The 20249-nt window shown below is 44.1% G+C and overlaps 2 protein-coding genes across 5 annotated transcripts in view; both read left to right on the forward strand.

Annotated features, from left to right (window-relative positions):
- Positions 1–20249, forward strand: part of LOC124001147 (ribosomal protein S6 kinase 2 alpha-like) — an 86764-nt gene that overhangs the window by 55862 nt on the left and 10653 nt on the right. For all 4 annotated transcript variants that reach the window (XM_046307741.1, XM_046307743.1, XM_046307744.1 and 1 more), the window contains 16 exons: positions 2410–2526; positions 5641–5722; positions 6631–6711; positions 6938–7017; positions 7265–7371; positions 9809–9846; positions 13515–13657; positions 13942–14012; positions 15491–15579; positions 16621–16685; positions 16862–16964; positions 17072–17202; positions 17923–18048; positions 18270–18359; positions 18508–18666; positions 19871–20032. In XM_046307741.1, coding sequence (XP_046163697.1) covers positions 2410–2526; positions 5641–5722; positions 6631–6711; positions 6938–7017; positions 7265–7371; positions 9809–9846; positions 13515–13657; positions 13942–14012; positions 15491–15579; positions 16621–16685; positions 16862–16964; positions 17072–17202; positions 17923–18048; positions 18270–18359; positions 18508–18666; positions 19871–20032 — 1644 coding nt within the window. The remainder of the gene's footprint in view (positions 1–2409; positions 2527–5640; positions 5723–6630; positions 6712–6937; positions 7018–7264; positions 7372–9808; positions 9847–13514; positions 13658–13941; positions 14013–15490; positions 15580–16620; positions 16686–16861; positions 16965–17071; positions 17203–17922; positions 18049–18269; positions 18360–18507; positions 18667–19870; positions 20033–20249) is intronic.
- Positions 9872–11273, forward strand: LOC124001149 (cornifin-A-like). Its single transcript, XM_046307745.1, has one exon. The coding sequence runs from the start codon at positions 10802–10804 to the stop codon at positions 11156–11158; it is 357 nt and encodes a 118-aa protein (XP_046163701.1). The 5' UTR covers positions 9872–10801; the 3' UTR covers positions 11159–11273.

Consider the following 20249-nt stretch of genomic DNA (forward strand, 5'->3'; position numbering starts at 1 on the left):
GACAAAACGGATGGCACTGTGATAGACTGCATCCAATTTGTTGAGTAGGGTATTGGAGGCTATTTTGTAAATGACACCGCCGAAGTCGAGGATTGGTAGGATGGTCAGTTTAACAAGGGTATGTTTGGCAGCATGAGTGAAGGATGCTTTGTTGTGAAATAGGAAGCAAATTCTAGATTTAACTTCGGATTGGAGATGTTTGATGTGGTTCTGGAAGGAGAGTTTACATTCTAACTAGACACCTAGGTATTTGTAGTTGTCCATGTATTCTAAGTCAGAGCCATCCAGAGTAGTGATGTTGGACAGGCGGGCAGGTGCAGGCAGCGATCGGTTGAAGAGCATGCATTTAGTTTTACTAGAATTTAAGAGCAGTTGGCGGCCACAGAAGGAGAGTTGAATGGCATTGAAGCTCGCCTGGAGGTTAGTTAACAGTGTCCAACAAAGGGCCAGAAGTATACAGAATGGTGTCGTCTGCATAGAGGTGGATCAGAGAATCACCAGCAGCAAGAGCGACATCATTGATGTATGCAGAGAAGAGAGTCGGTCAAAGAATTGAACCCTGTGGCACCCCCATAGACTGCCAGAGGTCCGGACAGCAGACCCTCCGATTTGACACACTGAACTCTATCAGAGAAGTGGTTACTAGCCTAACATGGTTACTAGCCTACTGCATACTGAAGTCTAAAGCCTTGTTCACATTTGCAAATTTGAAGTGGCTGAAATTCAATTTATTTGCATTTTTGATTTGAATCTCTTTTTCGTGCTGTCTGAACAGCCAAAAAGCACATGGAATCAGATATTTCAAGCAAAGTTTCAAACCACCTTCAGATTCCTGGCCATGTGACCTTTTGTCTGAACAGTCAAATCTGATTTGTCTGCCCTCAAGTGGTTTTTAGACTTATTTGGCATATCTTGCTGCTTGCTAGCGAGTCTGACGTTTTGACAAGAACATGTGGTAGCTAACTAGATTGTTTACAAACAAATTAGGGACTGTGCTAGAAAGCTAAACAGCTAACTAAGTAGCTAGTTGACTGCTGTGGCTAGCTAGTTGACTGCTGTGGCTAGCTAGTTGACTGCTGTGGCTAGCTAGTTGACTGCTGTGGCTAGTGCTGTGGCTAGCTAGTTGACTGCTGTGGCTAGCTAGTTGACTGCTGTGGCCAAAAAGGACTCGTTTCGAAAGTTGGATCTTATCGTTTGAGGCATAGTGTTCTTACGCTATGATTTGAAACATTCAAAGCAACTGGGAAACGTCCATGACAACATTGTCACCACAGCTTGCTACATAACATCTGAGTGATAGGAAGCACGAGCACCACAACTAAATAAGCCTGCACCACTGCGCACATACCTGTTGTTACTATGACAACTAGCGTATCCTTGTCAGCAAATGACTGCTGTCTGAACACACATCAGATTTGGTCACTTGTAACTTGCTGTTTAGACCGTCAGTAGTTCAAAACAGATTTGTAAAAACCAAACAGATTTTGAGCATTGAGGCCTGCAGGGAGAACGAGGCTTGTAATGCAGTTGCACTGCAACTCTACATACTGGAGTTGGCTATTTTGAGAAATGTCTCAGCAGACATTGGTATAATGTATAAAGGCAATGTATTTGCAAAAAAATATATACGTTTGTACTGTGTGAATGTTCTGTTGTAATTTCAGTGAGATTCAGTAGACCTAGGCTCTAAAGCAGCCTGTGCTACAACGCTGGTGTAAAAACAGAATTATTTAAAGTTGTGGTTGCTGTTACCATTTGTGGTATCATTAACAGTAAATGGTGCCATCAGCATCACTGTTCCAACAAGCTGCCCACAACACAAATACACAACGTTTCCCAGGGGACTTGTTTTTTTTGTGTTTTTTTGTCTTACACACTCTTGTTCCCTCTGTCTTCTAAGCCTAAATAGCACTGCTGCACCAAGCCATTACCCTTCTCTGAACTCTCTCTCTCTCAATAGAGATATAGATATATATATCTCTGGTAATACCTGGTTTTCTACCCTCTTCCTCTTTTCAGTTGGCTTCTTAGAATTAGGTACACCCACTTTCATCAAGATGCAACCTAGTATGAGAAAAGAGGAACCTGTATCAAATCAGCTCCTTAACGTCTTGCTCCTTAGCTACATGCAATAGTTATTTGAATGCACTGTATGAAGCTCTGGTCCTATTCATTCTGAAATAATCATATCAAGAATAGTTTATCTTCATGGTCACGTGATCAAACGTCTTTGGTTTTCCTCACTGGACCGTTTTGGAGAAAGACATTTGTACTACCAAAGGTCGCATGGCAAAATCTTACCACATTTAGGATGGGTTTTATCTTTAGACAGTGTCAATGTTTTCTCTTAGAAGGGTGACCTAATATGCCATCTCCTGCATTATGGACCTTGTTTTTGTCTCTGTCTAGGACAATGATGTCATCAAGGAGATCAACATCACCAACGTGGTCAAGGAGGGCTCAGAGAAAGCCGACGCCCGCCAGTTTGAGCTGCTTAAAGTGCTGGGCCAGGGCTCCTTTGGCAAGGTAAGACATTGTCTAAGGTAGTACATTGCCCATGTTCCATTAACCCTCTACTTGCAGATAAATGGTAGATTGGTTTAAACCAGGGGTGGGTAATTCCAGTCCTCAAGGACCTGATTTGGTGTCAGTTTTTCCCCAGCTAACACACCTGACTCCAATCAACTAATCACGATCAGTTTAGGATGTAATTAGTTGAATCAGCTGTGTTTTCCTAGGGATAGGGGGAAAGTGACACCACTCCGGCCCCTGAAGACGAGTTGCCCCTCTCTGGATTAGATCAAAAGGGGACGAGCAACACTGCAGTCTCCTCCTCCTCGTTAGTGGGGGATAATGGTTCGTTAGTGGGGGATAATGGTTCGTTAGTGGGGGATAATGGTTCGTTAGTGGGGGATAATGGTTCGTTAGTGGGGGATAATGGTTCGTTAGTGGGGGATAATGGTTCGTTAGTGGGGGATAATGGTTCGTTAGTGGGGGATAATGGTTCGTTAGTGGGGGATAATGGTTCGTTAGGGGGATAATGGTTCGTTAGGGGGATAATGGTTCGTTAGGGGGATAATGGTTCGTTAGGGGGGATAATGGTTCGTTAGGGGGATAATGGTTCGTTAGGGGGGGATAATGGTTCGTTAGGGGGGATAATGGTTCGTTGGGGGGGGATAATGGTTCGTTGGGGGGGATAATGGTTCGTTGGGGGGGGATAATGGTTCGTTGGGGGGGGGATAATGGTTCGTTGGGGGGATAATGGTTCGTTGGGGGGGATAATGGTTCGTTGGGGGGGATAATGGTTCGTTCGGGGGGATAATGGTTCGTTGGGGGGGATAATGGTTCGTTGGGGGGATAATGGTTCGTTGGGGGGGATAATGGTTCGTTGGGGGGGGATAATGGTTTGTTGGGGGGGGATAATGGTTTGTTAGGGGGATAATGGTTTGTTAGGGGGGATAATGGTTTGTTAGGGGGATAATGGTTTGTTAGGGGGATAATGGTTTGTTAGGGGGATAATGGTTTGTTAGGGGGATAATGGTTTGTTAGGGGGGGATAATGGTTTGTTAGGGGGATAATGGTTTGTTAGGGGGATAATGGTTTGTTAGGGGGATAATGGTTTGTAGGGGGATAATGGTTTGTTAGGGGGATAATGGTTTGTTAGGGGGATAATGGTTTGTTAGGGGGATAATGGTTTGTTAGGGGGATAATGGTTTGTTAGGGGGGGATAATGGTTCGTTAGGGGGGATAATGGTTCGTTAGTGGGGGATAATGGTTAGAACAAAATGACTGCAGCATGTTTTACTACACTTCTGACCTTGTTGAGGGAAGCGAATCGTATTTGACTTTGTGACACCACACTCCCAGAGCCCTCAACTCCTTCCTGTAGGCTGTCTCGTCGTTGTTGGCAATCAAGCCTACCACTTGTGTCATCTGCAAACTTGATGATTGAGTTGACGGCATGCATGGCCACGCAGTCATGGGTGAACAAGGGAGTAAAAGAAGGGGCTGAGCACGTACCCTTGTGGGGCCCCAGTGTTGAGGATCAATGGAGTGTAGATGCTGTTTCCTACCTTCACCACCTGGGGGCGGCCTGTCAGGAAGTCCAGGACCCAATTGCACAGGGCGGGGTTCAGACCCAGGTCCTCAAGCTTGGTGGGTACTGTGGTGTTGAATGCTGAGCTATAGTCAATGAACAGCATTCTTACATAGGTATTCCTCTTGTCCAGATGGGATAGGGCAGTGTGCAGTGCGATGGTGATTGCGTCGTCTGTGGACCTATTGGGGCGGTATGCAAACTGAAGTTGGTCTAAGGTGTCAGGTAAAGGTAGAGATGATATGATCCTTGACTAGTATCTCAAAGCACTTCATGATGACAGAAGTGAGTGCCAGTCATGTAGTTCAGTTACCTTTGTTCCTGTACCCAAGAGTGCAATGGTGGCCATCTTGACGCATGTGGGGATAACAAGAGAGCCTCAGTAATACAAAGGAAAAACCATATTGCATTGAGCATTTACAGTGCCTTGCGAAAGTATTTGGCGACCTTTTGCCACATTTCAGGCTTCAAACATAAAGATATAAAACTGTATTTTTTGTGAAGAATCAACAAGTGGGACACAATCATGAAGTGGAACGACATTTATTGGATATTTCAAACTTTTTTAACAAATCAAAAACGGAACAATTGGGCGTGCAAAATTATTCAGCCCCTTTACTTTCAGTGCAGCAAACTCTCTCCAGAAGTTCAGTGAGGATCTCTGAATGATCCAATGTTGACCTAAATGACTAATGATGATTACACACAGGTGGATTGTATTTATCAAGTCTCCGTATAAATGCACCTGCACTGTGATAGTCTCAGAGGTCCGATAAAAGCGCAGAGAGCATCATGAAGAACAAGGAACACACCAGGCACGTCCGAGATACTGTTGTGAAGAAGTTTAAAGCCGGATTTGGATACAAAAAGATTTCCCAAGCTTTCAACATCCCAAGGATCCAAAACATAAAGCAAAATCTACAATGGAATGGTTCAAAAATAAACATATCCAGGTGTTAGAATGGCCAAGTCAAAGTCCAGACCTGAATCCAATCGAGAATCTGTAGAAAGAACTGAAAACTGCTGTTCACAAATGCTCTCCATCCAACTTCACTGAGCTCGAGCTGTTTTGCAGGGAGGGGAATGGGAAAAAATGTCAGTCTCTCGATGTGCAAAACTGATAGACATACCCCAAGCGACTTACAGCTGTAATCGCAGCAAAAGGTGGCGCTACAACGTATTAACTTAAGGGGGCTGAATAATTTTGCACGCCCAATTTTTCAGTTTTTGATTTGTTAAAGAAGTTTGGATATTTAAATAAATGTCGTTCCACTTCATGATTGTGTCCCACTTGTTGATTTGTCACAAAAAAAATAGTTTTATATCTTTATGTTTGAAGCCTGAAATGTGGCAAAAGGTCGCAAAGTTCAAGGGGGCCGAATACTTTCGCAAGGCACTGTATATATATATATATATATATATATTCAATATCACCGCCAGTCCCTCCGTCACGGAGCATTGACTTGGATGGGAATGTCTGTTGTCCGCTCTAGTAGTTCTCTTTCTAGGATTGAGAGTTGGATGTTGTCTTGCGTTGCCTGCAGGTGTTCTTGGTGCGGAAGGTGACGCCTCCCGACGACAACGAGCTGTATGCTATGAAGGTCCTGAGAAAAGCCACCCTCAAAGGTACACACACACACACACACACACACACACACACACACACACACACACACACACACACACACACACACACACACACACACACACACACACACACACACACAAAGTGGAATAGAGACATATATACTATCATGGGAAACGATACTGTAGCTACACGTTTTTGGGTGGTAAATATGTTGTGACGTTTTTGAGGTGGTAAATATGTTGTGAAGTTTTTGGGTGGTAAATATGTTGTGACGTTTTTGAGGTGGTTAACATAAGTGTCTGAATCCATCCAACGGTTTCAACACCACATCTTCAAAGTAAAGACTTGGTCTCATTTCATTTATTGACATGTCTTTGTGTTTCCTCTATACTCCACGTGCCATTTTGCCCCCAATGTTTTGATCTTGTCCCAAGGCTCTGATAGTGAGAAGAAATTGGCGTTTTTTTCAGTTGGTGTGTATCTCGTCTTCCTATATGTGTAGTTGTAGTAGACCACACCGCTAGCTAGCAGTCGGTCTGTCGCTCCCCACCCTGTCAACACCTTGACAGTTTAATTATCAATGAGAACAGATTGTCTCACAGATTACAACTCACTGCCATTGTGCGCTGAAAATCTGCCTAATCGTTCAACAAGAATGTCTGTTCACATTTTCATTATTTTCATATTTTTATTTATTTGTATTATCAAAATATTTCAAGGCTGATTATTTGGCGTTTTTGCTTTTGACTGAATTCTCAAATACTGTATCCATTGAGTGAGATTTAAATATTTTTGCTGACACTGACAGTTTTTAGCATTTTGTTTAAGTTATGTCTTAGCCATGGACTCCCTGTTCCAAACCCATCTGTTACCAAGCTAATGTGGTAGCATTTGTTTTGCGTGAACCTTCTGACGGCTCTGAAATGGTGCGATCCTTTCCCCACAGTGAGAGACCGGGTGAGGACCAAGATGGAGAGAGATATCCTGGCAGACGTCAACCACCCCTTCGTGGTCAAACTCCACTATGGTGAGTTCACAACCAGACCTTTGTTCTGGTAACATGGTAAAGGAACACAGGGCTGGTGGTGACAACCTTCCCTGTGGTCATAGTGGGCAGTGCCCTCCATGTTTTATACGATGAATGGGAACAGCTTTGGGTGCTCTAGCTTTGCCTGACATTTTTATGCAAATGATTTAGCACTGGATATACACTTGTGCTAGCCCATTAAGTGTGTGTGTTTGTGTGTCTCTAGCATTTCAGACAGAAGGAAAGCTCTACCTGATCCTGGACTTTCTGAGAGGAGGAGATCTCTTCACCAGACTGTCTAAAGAGGTAGACCTCAAGGACCTATGTTCCAGGAAAATACATCTAATGTGACATCTTATGTGTCATGGTTATTATAACCTCTCTGCATTATATTTTGTGTGTGTGTGTGTGTGTGTGTGTGTGTGTGTGTGTGTGTGTGTGTGTGTGTGTGTGTGTGTGTGTGTGTGTGTGTGTGTGTGTGTGTGTGTGTGTGTGTGTGTGTGTGTGTGTGTGTGTGTGTGTGTGTGTGTGTGTGTGTGTGTGTGGTATCCAGGTGATGTTCACAGAGGAGGATGTGAAGTTCTACCTGGCAGAGTTGGCTCTGGGCCTGGACCACCTGCATAGCCTGGGCATCATCTACAGAGACCTCAAACCTGAGAAGTAGGTGGCGCCTCAGCGGAAGGCAGCTAGTCCTAGCTATCCGAGCATAGCATCACACATCGTAGCATTGCCTTCCTACAACAATAATATATGCCATTAAGCAGACCCTTTTATCCAAAGCAACTTGGTCATGTGTGCATATATTTTACATATCAGTAGCCCCAGTGAGAATTTAATCCACGATCCTGGTGTTGAAATCGCCATGCTCTACCAACTGAGCTAGAAGACCGCGTGCTGTACTATGCTATGTTAGTGTAGCCCCAAACCACAAATGCTTTTTCTTCTAAAATGACAGGAACCTTGAGATTCAATGTGCTTCTCTGTTAGCTATCTCTTCTATGTGTATATACAGTTGAAGTCGGAAGTTTACATACACCTTAGTCAAATAAATTTAAAATCAGTTTTTCACAATTCCTGACATTTAATCCTCGTAAAAATTCCCTGTTTTAGGTCACTTAGGATCACCAGTTTATTTTAAGAATGTGAAATGTCAGAATAATAGTGTAGAGTGATTTATTTCAGCTGTTATTTCTTTCGTCACATTCCCAGTGGGTCAGAAGTTTACATCCACTCCATTTGTATTTGGTAGCATTGCCTTTAAATTGTTTCACTTGGGTCAAACGTTTCAGGTAGCCTTCCATAAGCTTCCCACAATAAGTTGGGTGAATTTTGGCCCATTCCTCCTGACAGAGCTGGTGTAACTGAGTCAGGTTTGTAGGCCTCCTTGCTCGCACTCTCTTTTTCAGTTCTGCCCACAGAGTTTCTATAGGATTGAGGTCAGTGCTTTGTGATGGCCACACCAATACCATGACTGTGTTGTCCTTAAGCCATTTTACCACAACTTTGGAAGTATGCTTGTGGTCATTGTCCATTTGGAAGACCCATTTGCGACCAAGATTTAACTTCCTGACTGATGTCTTGAAATGTTGCTTCAATATTTCCACATAATGTTCCTCCCTCATGATGCCATCTATTTTGTGAAGTGCACCAGTCCCTCCAGCAAAGCACCCCCACAACATGATGCTGCCACCATGCTGCACTTCACAAAATAGATGGCACAATCTTTACTTCACGGTTGGGATGGTGTTCTTCGGCTTGCAAGCCTCTTTTTCCTCCAAACATAACGATGGTCATTATGGCCAAACCATTCAATTTTGTTTCATCAGACCAGAAGACATTTCTCCAAAAAGTACAATCTTTGTCCCCATCGTAGTCTGGCTTTTTATGTCGGTTTTGGAGCAGTGGCTTCTTCCTCGCTGAGCGGCCTTTCAGGTTATGTCGCTATTGGATTTCATTTACTGTGGAAATAGATACTTTTGTACCTGTTTCCTCCAGCATCTTCACAAGATCCTTTGCTGTTCTGGGATTGAATTGCACTTTTCACACCAAAGTATGTTCATCTCTAGGAGACAGAACACATCTCCTTCCAGCTGCGTGGTCCCATGGTGTTTATACTTGGGTACTATTGTTTGTACAGATGAACGTGGTACCTTCAGGCGTTTGGAAATTGTTCCCAAGGATGGACCAGACTTGTGGAGGTCTACAATTTTTTTTCTGGGGTCTAGGCTGATTTCTTTTGATTTTCCCATGATGTCAAGCCAAGAGGCACTGAGTTTGAAGGTAGGCCTTGAAATACATCCACAGGTACACCTCCAATTGACTCAGGCTGATTGACATCATTTATCAGAAGCTTCTAAAGCCATGACATTTTCTGGAATTTTCCAATCTGTTTAAAGGCACAGTCAACTTAGTGTATGTAAACTCCTGACCCACTGGAATTTTGATGCAGTGAATTATAAATGAAATAATCTGTCTGTAAACAATTGTTGGAAAAATGACGTGTCATGGTCACAGTAGATGTCCTAACCGACTTGACAAAACTATAGTTTGTTAACAAGAAATTTGTGGAGTGGTTGAAAAATGACTCCAACATAAGTGTATGTAAACTTCTGACTTCAACTGTACGTATTCAAGGCCTCTTAATCCACATGTTTAGAAACTGGCAAATTTCACTGCAGTGTAATTGATTGTCCTCTCAGTTTTAATGGGTGTCATTTATGTTATCAACAATCATCATGTCTGGTCATGAGTACTGGAGTCTTAACATGACATATGGATACTAGAGAAAGCCTTGCCTGAGTGCACAAACCGATTACATGAATGTTATTACGTGTGTGGTATATACATTTCCAATACTGTGAATTAACTGGGGTGGGGGGGGCTTGATTTGGGCTGCGCTGTTACTATTACATTTTCATATTTGTGAAGGAAAGAGGGAGGACGAGGGCTATTATACAAAATAAAAAATGTAGTCTACAGGTTTTTGAAATATTCTACCCTCATCATGCCAAGTATTTTGCAATCTGTTTGTGACACAACGCGGAGACAAACTCTCTATTACTGACATAACGCCTGGCAACTCTCTATTCTGTTGTAGCATTCTACTGGATGAAGAGGGCCATATAAAACTCACAGGTAGGACACACACACACACACAGACACTACCCCCCCCAATATACACGGAGTATATCAAATATAAGGAGAACCTTCCTAATATTGAGTTATCCCCGCCCTCAGAACCGCCTCAATTCGTCGGGGCATGGACTACTAGGTGTGGAAAGCATTCCATAGGGATGCTGGTCCATGTTGACGCTAATGCTTCCCACAGTTGTCTAGGTTGTCTTTGGGTGGTGGACCTTTCTTGATACACACGGGAATCTGTTAAGCGTGAAAAAACGCACTTCTTCACACAAACTGGTACGCACGGCACCTACTACTATACTACTTAATATTTTGTCTTGCCCATTAACCCTCTGAATGGCACACATGCATAATCCATTTCTATTGGCTCAAGGTTTAAATTATGTAACCTGTACTCCACCTCATCTACACTGATTGAAGTTGATTTTAACAAGTGACCTCAGCAAGGAATCAACCAATTACATGTGTTTTATGAAGCCTTTTTGTGCATTCGCTGATGTCACAAAGTGCTTACAGTCTATACAGTGGCAAGAAAAAGTATGTGAAATCTTTGGAAATACCTGGACAATGGACCAACAGTCTGCTTAAACTAATAACACACAAACAATTATGTTTTCATGTCTTTATTGAACACACCGTGAAAACATTCTCAGTGCAGGGTGGATTTTTACACCATTCCTCTTTACAAAACTGTTTCAGTTTAGCAATATTCTTGGGATGTCTGGTGTGAACTGCTTTCTTGAGTACATGCCACAGCATCTGTCGGTTGAGGTCAGGACTGACTGGGCCACTCCAGAAAGCGTATTGTCTTCTGTTGAAGCCATTCTGTTCATTTACTTTTGAGTTTTGGGTCGTTGAGCTTCAATTGGCGGACAGCCTGACATTCGATAGCAAGCTGTCTTGATGCCGCAAAGCAGCCCCAAACCATGCCGCAAAGCAGCCCCAAACCATGCCGCAAAGCAGCCCCGAACCATGCCGCAAAGCAGCCCCGAACCATGCCGCAAAGCAGCCCCGAACCATGCCGCAAAGCAGCCCCGAACCATGCCGCAAAGCAGCCCCCGAACCATGCCGCAAAGCAGCCCCCGAACCATGCCGCAAAGCAGCCCCCGAACCATGCCGCAAAGCAGCCCCCGAACCATGCCGCAAAGCAGCCCCCGAACCATGCCGCAAAGCAGCCCCCGAACCATGCCGCAAAGCAGCCCCGAACCATGCCGCAAAGCAGCCCCGAACCATGCCGCAAAGCAGCCCCGAACCATGCCGCAAAGCAGCCCCCGAACCATGCCGCAAAGCAGCCCCCGAACCATGATGCTCCCTCCACCATACTTTACAGTTGGGATGAGGTTTTGATGTTGGTGTGCTGTGCCTTTTCTTCTCCACACATAGTGTTGTGTTCCTTCCAAACAACTCAACTGTAGTTTCATCTGTCCACAGATTATTTTGCCAGTAGCGCTGTGGAACATCCAGGTGCACTTTTGCAAACTTCAGACATCAACAATGTTTTTTTTTGGACAGCAGTGGCTTCTTCTGTGGTGTCCTCCCATGAACACTGTTCTTGTTTCGTATTATACGTATCGTGGACTCGTCAACAGAGATGTTACACATATCTCTCTGGAACATGCTGTCTTTAGCTGACACTCAAGGATTCTTAACCTCAGTGAGCAGTGTTGCAGTCATCTTTGCAGGACGGCCACTCCTAGGGAGAGTAGCAACAGTGCTGAACTTTCTCCATTTATAGACAATTGTCTTACCGTGGACTGATGAACATCAAGGCTTTTAGAGATACTTTTGTAACCCTTTCCAGCTTTTCTACGCAAGTCCACAATTCTTAATGTTAGATATTCGGATATGTCTTTTGTTTTGAAACAGGGTTCACATCAGGCAATGCTTCTTGTGAATAGCAAACTCAAATTTTGTGAGTGTTTTTTAAATTATAGGGCAAGACTGCTCTAACCAACATCTCCAATCTCGTCTCATTGATTGGACTCCAGGTTAGATGACTCCCGACTCCAATTAGCTTTTGGAGAAGTCATTAGCCTAGGGGTTTAGATACTTTTCCCAACCTACACTTGAATGTTTAAATTATGTATTCAATATAGACAAGAAAAATACAATGATTTGTGTTATTGTTTAAGCACACGGTTTGGCTATTGTTGTGATTTAGATGAATAACACATTTGATGACCAATTTATGCAGAAATCCAGGTAATTCCAAATGGTTCACATACTTTCTCTTGCCACTGTATACATGACATTACCCCCCACACACACACATCGGTCTGCCTCACCCCCACACACACACACACACATCCCTCTGCCTGTTCTCTCGTTCCACTTAGCTTCCCCATTAGTCAGTGAGTCGGCACCACTCTTATCTGTTCCTGTGTAGATAACTGCTCTATGCATGGACCTGTAGAGCATTGGTCCCAACCAGGGGTACTAGGACCCTGGGAGTGTGGTCTGTCCACAGGGGGTACTAGGACCCTGGGGGGTGTGGTCTGTCCACAGAGGGTACTAGGACCCTGGGGGGTGTGGTCTGTCCACAGAGGGTACTAGGACCCTGGGGGGTGTGGTCTGTCCACAGAGGGTACTAGGACCCTGGGGGGTGTGGTCTGTCCACAGAGGGTACTAGGACCCTGGGGGGTGTGGTCTGTCCACAGAGGGTACTAGGACCCTGGGGGGTGTGGTCTGTCCACAGAGGGTACTAGGACCCTGGGGGGTGTGGTCTGTCCACAGGGGGTACTAGGACCCTGGGGGGTGTGGTCTGTCCACAGGGGGTACTAGGACCCTGGGGGTACGTGGTCTGTCCACAGGGGGTACTAGGACCCTGGGGGTACGTGGTCTGTCCAGAGGGTACTAGGACCCTGGGGGTACGTGGGTCTGTCCAGAGGGTACTAGGACCCTGGGGGTATGAGTTCTTGAAGACTCATGAGACCATATCCTACTGGTAAAATGCATATGTGGGGGTGCTTTAGGGGTACTCCGGCCAAAACAAAATTCAGTTGGTGGTACACTAACCGAAAAACAAGTACTGATATAGAGCATGACCCTGAAATGAATAAAGTTTCTCCTGCATCTTATCTACCCTGTAATCACGCTCTCCTCTATCATCTGTTTACCTTGTTGGCGTGCATACACTCTCTCTCTCTCTCACACACACACACACACACACACACACACACACACACACACACACACACACACACACACACACACACACACACACACACAAGCACCACAGGTGACCTTAAATATCCCGGTGTGGTGTATTTCCTTCACATGGAGCATTTGAATGTTAAGGCCTTAGAATACCTGAAGTCATCATGGCATCAGGAAGTGTTACGGATAGTTTTCCCTGATCATGTGACCTGGCTAGTTGAGAACTCTAGGGCTTTGTCTGAAATGGCATCCTCTTCCCTAAAATACAGTGCACTCCTTTAGACCAGGGCCCTCTAGAATTACCCACCATAGGGAATAGGTTACCATTGCAGACCTAGCCTGGGCCCTAATTGTCGTCTACAGACTAGTTGTTATAGTCAAACTCCTGGCCATTTCCATAAAGCATAGTGTTGATGTCCTTTTTTCCCTCTCTCGTGTGTACTCATGTGTGTTTATGGTACTACAGGTAATTGGATAGTAACTGACTTGTGGTGTCTTCTCCCTAGATTTTGGCTTGTGTAAGGAGGCTGTTGACCAAGAGAAGAAGGCCTACTCCTTCTGTGGTACGGTGGAATACATGGCGCCAGAGGTGGTGAACAGGCAAGGCCACATACAGAGCGCCGACTGGTGGTCGTTTGGGGTACTGATGGTGAGTCATTTCATCTGTCGTTTGGGTCATATTCATTAGTGCACTACTGTGCACTAGTGAACTTGGTAAAACGCATTGCAACTGAAAACAAATATAAACGTTAGTTATTGGACACATTTAGGTAGTTTCTCCCAGTTTTCTTCCGTTTGGTGCCTAATGAACACAACCCTCACAATACAAAACAATCAAACAGACATGAGTATGATGTGTGTTTGCTTCAGAGCTCTAGAATTGAATGTGAAAGTTTTTTTTTTATAAAGATGGTGGTTGTATTTGTTTGACAGTTTGAGATGCTGACCGGATCGCTTCCGTTCCAAGGGAAGGACCGCAAAGAGACCATGAACCTCATCCTCAAGTAAGTAGAGGTTGTCACAGAATAGGTCACTTCTTTTGATAAGCCATATAAACTCAGCAAAAAATAAGTCCTTTTTTCAGGACCCTGTCTTACAAAGATTCAATGAACCATAAACAATTAATGAACATGTACCTGTGGAACGGTCATTAAGACACTAACCGCTTACAGACCGTAGACAATTAAGGTCACAGTTATGAAAACTTAGGACACTAAAGAGGCCTTTCTACTGACTCTGAAAAACACCAAAAGAAAGATGCCCAGAGTCCCTGCTCATCTGTGTGAACGTGCCTTAGGCATGTTGCAAGGAGGCATGAGGACTGCAGATGTTGCCAGGGCAATAAATTGCAATGTCCGTACTGTGAGACACCTAAGACAGCGCTACAGGGAGACAGGACGGACAGCTGATCGACCTCGCAGTGGCAGACCACGTGTAACACCTGCACTGGACTGGTACATCTGAACATCACACCTGCGGGACAGATACAGGATGGCTGTAGGTACTGAGGTACTAAGGCTTGTACTCAGGATCAATTTGGAGGTGGAGGGTCTGTCATGGTCTGGGGAAGTGTCACTGCATCATCGGACCAGGATTGTTGCCATTGCCTGCAATCTCAACGCTGTGCGAAGACATCCTCCTCCCTCATGTGGTACCCTTCCTGTAGGCTCATCCTGACATGACCCTCCAGCATGAGAATGCCACCAGCCATACTGCTCATTGTGTGTGTGATTTCCTGCAAGACAGGAATGTCAGTGTTCTGCCATAGCCAGCGAAGAGCCCGGATCTCAATCCCATTGAGCATGTCTGGGACCTGTTGGATCGGAGGGTGAGGGCTAGGGCCATTCCCTCCAGAAATGTCCGGGAACTTGCAGGTGCCTTGGTGGAAGAGTGGGGTAACATCTCACAGAAAGAACTGGCAAGTCTGGTGCAGTCCATGAGGAGGAGATGCACTGCAGTACTTAATCCTGCTGGTGGCCACACCAGATACTGTTAGTTTTGATTTTGACCCCCTCTTTGATCAGGGACACATTATTCTATTTCTGTTAGTCACATGTCTTTGGAACTTGTTCAGTTTGTCTGTTGTTGAATCTTATGTTCATATAAATATTTACACATGTTAAGTTTGCTGAAAATGTATGCAGTTGACAGTGCGGGGACGTTTCTTTTTTTGCTGAGTTTATATAATTCAACACTATATAGGGAATAGGGTTCCATTGCAGAACCACACTGAGCCAACAATCACTGGCTAGAGTGTCTGTAATTATTACCAGAGCAGTACTATTTATTTAGCCCGACTAAACCAGCCTGAATGCTGCGTTCAAGGAAACCATGGTGAACGTTCAGCAGCGTCCAGTCTGGATTAACCAGCCTGAATGCTGCGTTCAAGGAAACCATGGTGAACGTTCAGCAGCGTCCAGTCTGGATTAACCAGGCTGCTGTTTTATAAAACTTCTGGATGTAACAATGTCTACCTCTGCAGGGCCAGATTGGGAATGCCCCAATTCCTCAGTACAGAGGCCCAGAGTCTCCTCCGAGCTCTGTTCAAGAGGAACCCCATCAACAGAATGGGTGAGTACTTACCCACTAGCCAGTGACAAGCTAATTACAGTGGTTACTCCACTAGGAGAGTAATTACTGTGGTATAATAAGATTGATTTGATATTAAAGGAAAATCTGCAGTTGGTACATCCAGTTGTAGACGTATAAATTAAGGATATGTATTGAATGAAATGTATTTTGGGTAACAGACTCATACAACAAAATATACCATGTGGACCCAGAGGATATCACTTGAAAGTATTCATTAAAATGCTTGTTTCCAAAGTGTTCCTCGATGGTTAAAACAATAACACACATGATTAAAAGGCAAGACAAAATTGCAAACAACCATAAATACATTCATTTATATTGACAACATAAAAAGTGGAACTATTCACTGCATAACCTTAAAAATCAACCATATTAATTTCGCATCATACTGATCCTTCAAATAAATGCCACTAACCGGGCAGTAGGGGTCAGTGGAGTGGTTTCTCAGACAAACTTGTCCAAATGAAAACTGTTTCCTGCTTTTTAAAACTATTTTAACTTTTTCTTTGCTTGATCTCCAAGGGGAGGATGTTCCATAGACAAATGCCTGTATAGAAAAACATGCTCCTCACAGTACTGTTTACTCTGATTGTACAAGACATAACACTAGCTCTGGTATTGGTGCTGGTTATAGACCACATCAATGTGGTTTTTCATATAACCTGGGGCACGATCATTTAAGTTATCAAGCAAATTATTAAGTTTAAGTTTGTCCGTGTAACTATTGATTCTTGAAGAATATAACTTATAAATGGCTCATGAGTTTAGTTTAACTGTCGTACCCAATCAGAACTGAAAATATAAGCTTGTTGTATTTAACAAATATAAACATGGTTAAAACTACATTATAAAACTATATTGATATCGTGAATGGTCACTCCATGCATCCATAGATCTGTTTATGAATTTGCCAGGCTGGCGGGAAGAACGCATTGCTTCAACTGCTGATTGCCGCTTTAAGCATAGAGCTGGTGGTGATGTATGCAGTCATCCATACTAATAGTGTGATTGGGTGGACAGGGTCCGGGACGGATGGTGCAGAGGAGATCAAACGCCACACGTTCTTCTCCACCATCGACTGGAACGTGAGTGGGGCCTCCCCTCTAGCACTCATTGCACACTCATAGTGTCGTCCTATCAGGACTCATTATCAATCTCATTATCCAATTAGCATTTTTAAATTAATATTTTCATATGCTATGGGCAATTGTCAAGTCTCCATTATTTGAAACCTTTTCAGAAACGATTTTAACGCTTTCAGAAACTGTTCCGGCGAGAGATCCCACCCCCGTTCAAGCCGGCGGTGGCCCGACCAGACGACACCTTCTACTTCGACTCGGAGTTCACCTCCCGCACACCCAAAGGTAAGAGGTCGAAGTTGACAAGAGTAACTTGTCCTAGCGTGACAAGACAGACCAGGGCTGACAATCTAAGTGTGTATGAAGTTGTGTTCTTGCTCTGATTCCCACAGACTCCCCAGGTGTTCCACCCAGTGCCGGAGCCCACCAGCTCTTCCGGGGCTTCAGCTTCGTCGCCCCGGCCATGCTGGATGAGGAGGGGGCCAAGGAGCCGGCCAAGCCCACACCACACCCAGTGGTCCAGGTCAGCAGTCCATCACAGATGGGAAATGCCTACTATTAATATATAATTATAATATATGCTATTTAGCAGGCGCGTTCTCATGTCTTATATTAATTTCTATAAAAAAACTATATCATATAGACAGTAAGAAGACAGAGCTATCTGACAGCCAGATGTTTCCTTCCCCAGGATTTTGTCTTTCGTTGGCATTTTGGAGAGAATGCTCTTTCACTCTCTGACCACTAGATGGACATATTTCTCCATCCTACAACACTGTCAATCAGTATAATGTAATGACTGTGAAAGCCATACTTACTTAGGGCAGATAAGTCTCAGGTTTAATTGCTTGATGATTTTACACTGCACATGTTGTTGAGGAGTAAACCTCTAATCCAGTTGAATTGCTTGGTCTAATACCATTAGTAAGGATGGATGATGTGCTTTATTTTAACTCCAATGTTTTCTGTGCTTTACCACGTGTGTGTGTGTGTGTGTGTGTGTGTGTGTGTGTGTGTGTGTGTGTGTGTGTGTGTGTGTGTGTGTGTGTGTGTGTGTGTGTGTGTGTGTGTGTGTGTGTGTGTGTGTGTGTGTGTGTGTGTGTGTGTGTGTGTGTGTGTGTGTGTGTGTGTGTGTGTGTGTGTGTGTGCATCATAATAGAAGAAAGTATAATATTAAAATACATTGATTGTTGTAGACTGTAGTTCAAGCACTATACCATAGATGTGTGTGTGGTTCATGCAGCAACTCCATGGAAAGAACGTGTTGTTCAGCGATGGCTACATGTTGAAGGAGGACATCGGCATGGGCTCTTTCTCCGTTTGCAAGCGCTGTATCCACAAAGCCACCAACACAGAGTACGCCGCCAAGGTCAGAACATACACTGTAACCTCCCTCTCTGGGTTGTCATTCTCCCAAGAACCCCAAGTTCTTATCCATCCACCCGGGGGGCTGCTGAATCCGTTACAAACCTGTAGTTGGACATGACTATTCATTATTTTGATGGTCTTTTTGGAGAGTGCCGTTCTAGTCATTTGTCATCTCTCAAATGGTCTCCTAATGGAGGATTTATAATATTGTGTTACTGTCAGGTGATTGACAAGACCATGACAGACCCCTCAGAGGAGATTGAGATCCTGTTGAGATACGGCCAGCACCCCAACATCATCACCCTGAAAGACGTGAGTACACGCACACGCTCCCACGCACACGCTCCCACGCACACGCTCCCACGCACACGCACCCACGCACACGCACCCACGCACACGCACACCCACACACACACACACACACACCCTGAGCCATCCATGTGTTCTCTCCTTCTGTCAGGTGTATGACAATGGGAAGCAGGTGTATCTGGTGACCGAGCTGATGAGAGGTGGGGAGCTGCTGGACCGGATCCTCAAACAGAAGATCTTCTCAGAGCGAGAAGCCAGCTCCGTGCTCCACACCATCACCAAGACTGTAGAATACCTCCACGCACAGGGGGTGAGACACTCATCTACACACTGTAACAGACTGGTCACTATGGACTTAAACAGTAGTTTGATATTCCTCCTTATTCTTAGTATGTTGTTTTTTTCTCTGTGTTTTAATATTAATTCTTTAAAATATATAGTACCAGTCATACATCTGGACACCTAATCATTCATGGGTTTTAATTTATTTTTTACTATTTTCTACATTTTACAATAATAGTGAAGACGACATCACAACTATGAAATAACACTTATGGATCATAGTCCCGCTAAGCCCAAACCAGGTGGGATGCTGTATCGCTGCAGAATGTTGTGGTAGCCATGCTGGTTAAGTGTGCCTTGAATTCTAAATAAATCACTCACGGTGTCAACAGCAAAGCGCCATCACGCCACCTCCATGCTTCACGGTGGGAATCACACACACAGAGATCATCCGTTCGCCTACTCTGCGTCTCACAAAGACACGGAGGTTGGAACCAAAAATCTCAAATTTGAACTCAATCAGACCAAAAACAGATTTCCACTGGTCTAATGTCCATTGTTTGTGTTTCAAAGTCTCCTCTTCTTATAGGTGTCTTTTTAGTAGTGGTTTCTTAGCAGCAATTCGAGCATGAAGTCTCCTCTGAACAGTTGATATTGAGAGGTCTGTTACTTGAACTCTATGAATTATTTATTTGAGCTGAAATTTCTGAGGCTGGTAACTAATGAATTTATCCTCTGCAGCAGAGGTAACTCTGGGTTTTTCTTTCCTGTGGCGGTCCTCGTGAGAGCCAGTTTCATCATAGCGTTTGATGGTTTTTAACACTTTTTTGGGGGGGTACTACATGACTCCATATGTGTATATTTCATAGTTGATGTCTTTGCTATTATTCTACAATGTAGAAAAAATAAAAATAAAAACCCTTGAGTGGGTGTGTCCAAACTTTTGACTGCTAGTGTGTGTGTGTGTGTGTGTGTGTGTGTGTGTGTGTGTGTGTGTGTGTGTGTGTGTGATATGATATATATATATATATATATCTATATCTCTCTCGCCAAGTGAGCAGTTGAAATAGATTATTTTTGCATTCACATTTAATCTTTATTAATTAATCAATTCTCTCATCCTGTCCTCTCTGCTATCCTGCCCTACCCCCCTCTCTCTTCTTCCCCTACCCTACCCTCTCCTCTCTCCTCCCCTCCTCTCCTCGCTCTTCCTACCCTCTCCTCTTCGCCAGGTTGTCCACAGGGATCTAAAGCCCAGTAACATCCTTTATGTAGATGAGTCGGGGAACTCTGAGTCTATCCGGATCTGTGACTTTGGTTTTGCCAAGCAGCTGAGAGCTGACAACGGCCTGCTCATGACTCCATGCTACACCGCTAACTTTGTAGCCCCGGAGGTAAGGCCCGTGAGAGTGTGTTTGTCATTATGATTATGATGATTAATACATGCATAGCGCATCAATGCCCCCTATCATAAGCTATTTGGGGAGTTTTAATAGAAAATAAACCATAGAGAGCGAGAGTATTGATCCACCAATATTACATTTTTGGCCGATACGATATCCAATATTTTCCTTGACAAAAAAAACCCAGTATTTAACATTTTAGCAGACT

This window comes from Oncorhynchus gorbuscha, linkage group LG17 (genome assembly GCF_021184085.1).
Source record: "Oncorhynchus gorbuscha isolate QuinsamMale2020 ecotype Even-year linkage group LG17, OgorEven_v1.0, whole genome shotgun sequence".
NCBI lineage: Eukaryota > Metazoa > Chordata > Actinopteri > Salmoniformes > Salmonidae > Oncorhynchus > Oncorhynchus gorbuscha.

Coding starts and splice junctions, on each gene's coding strand:
- LOC124001149 (XM_046307745.1), top strand. CDS start 10,802: ATGCCGCAAAGCAGCCCCGAACCATGCCGCAAAGCAGCCCCGAACCAT.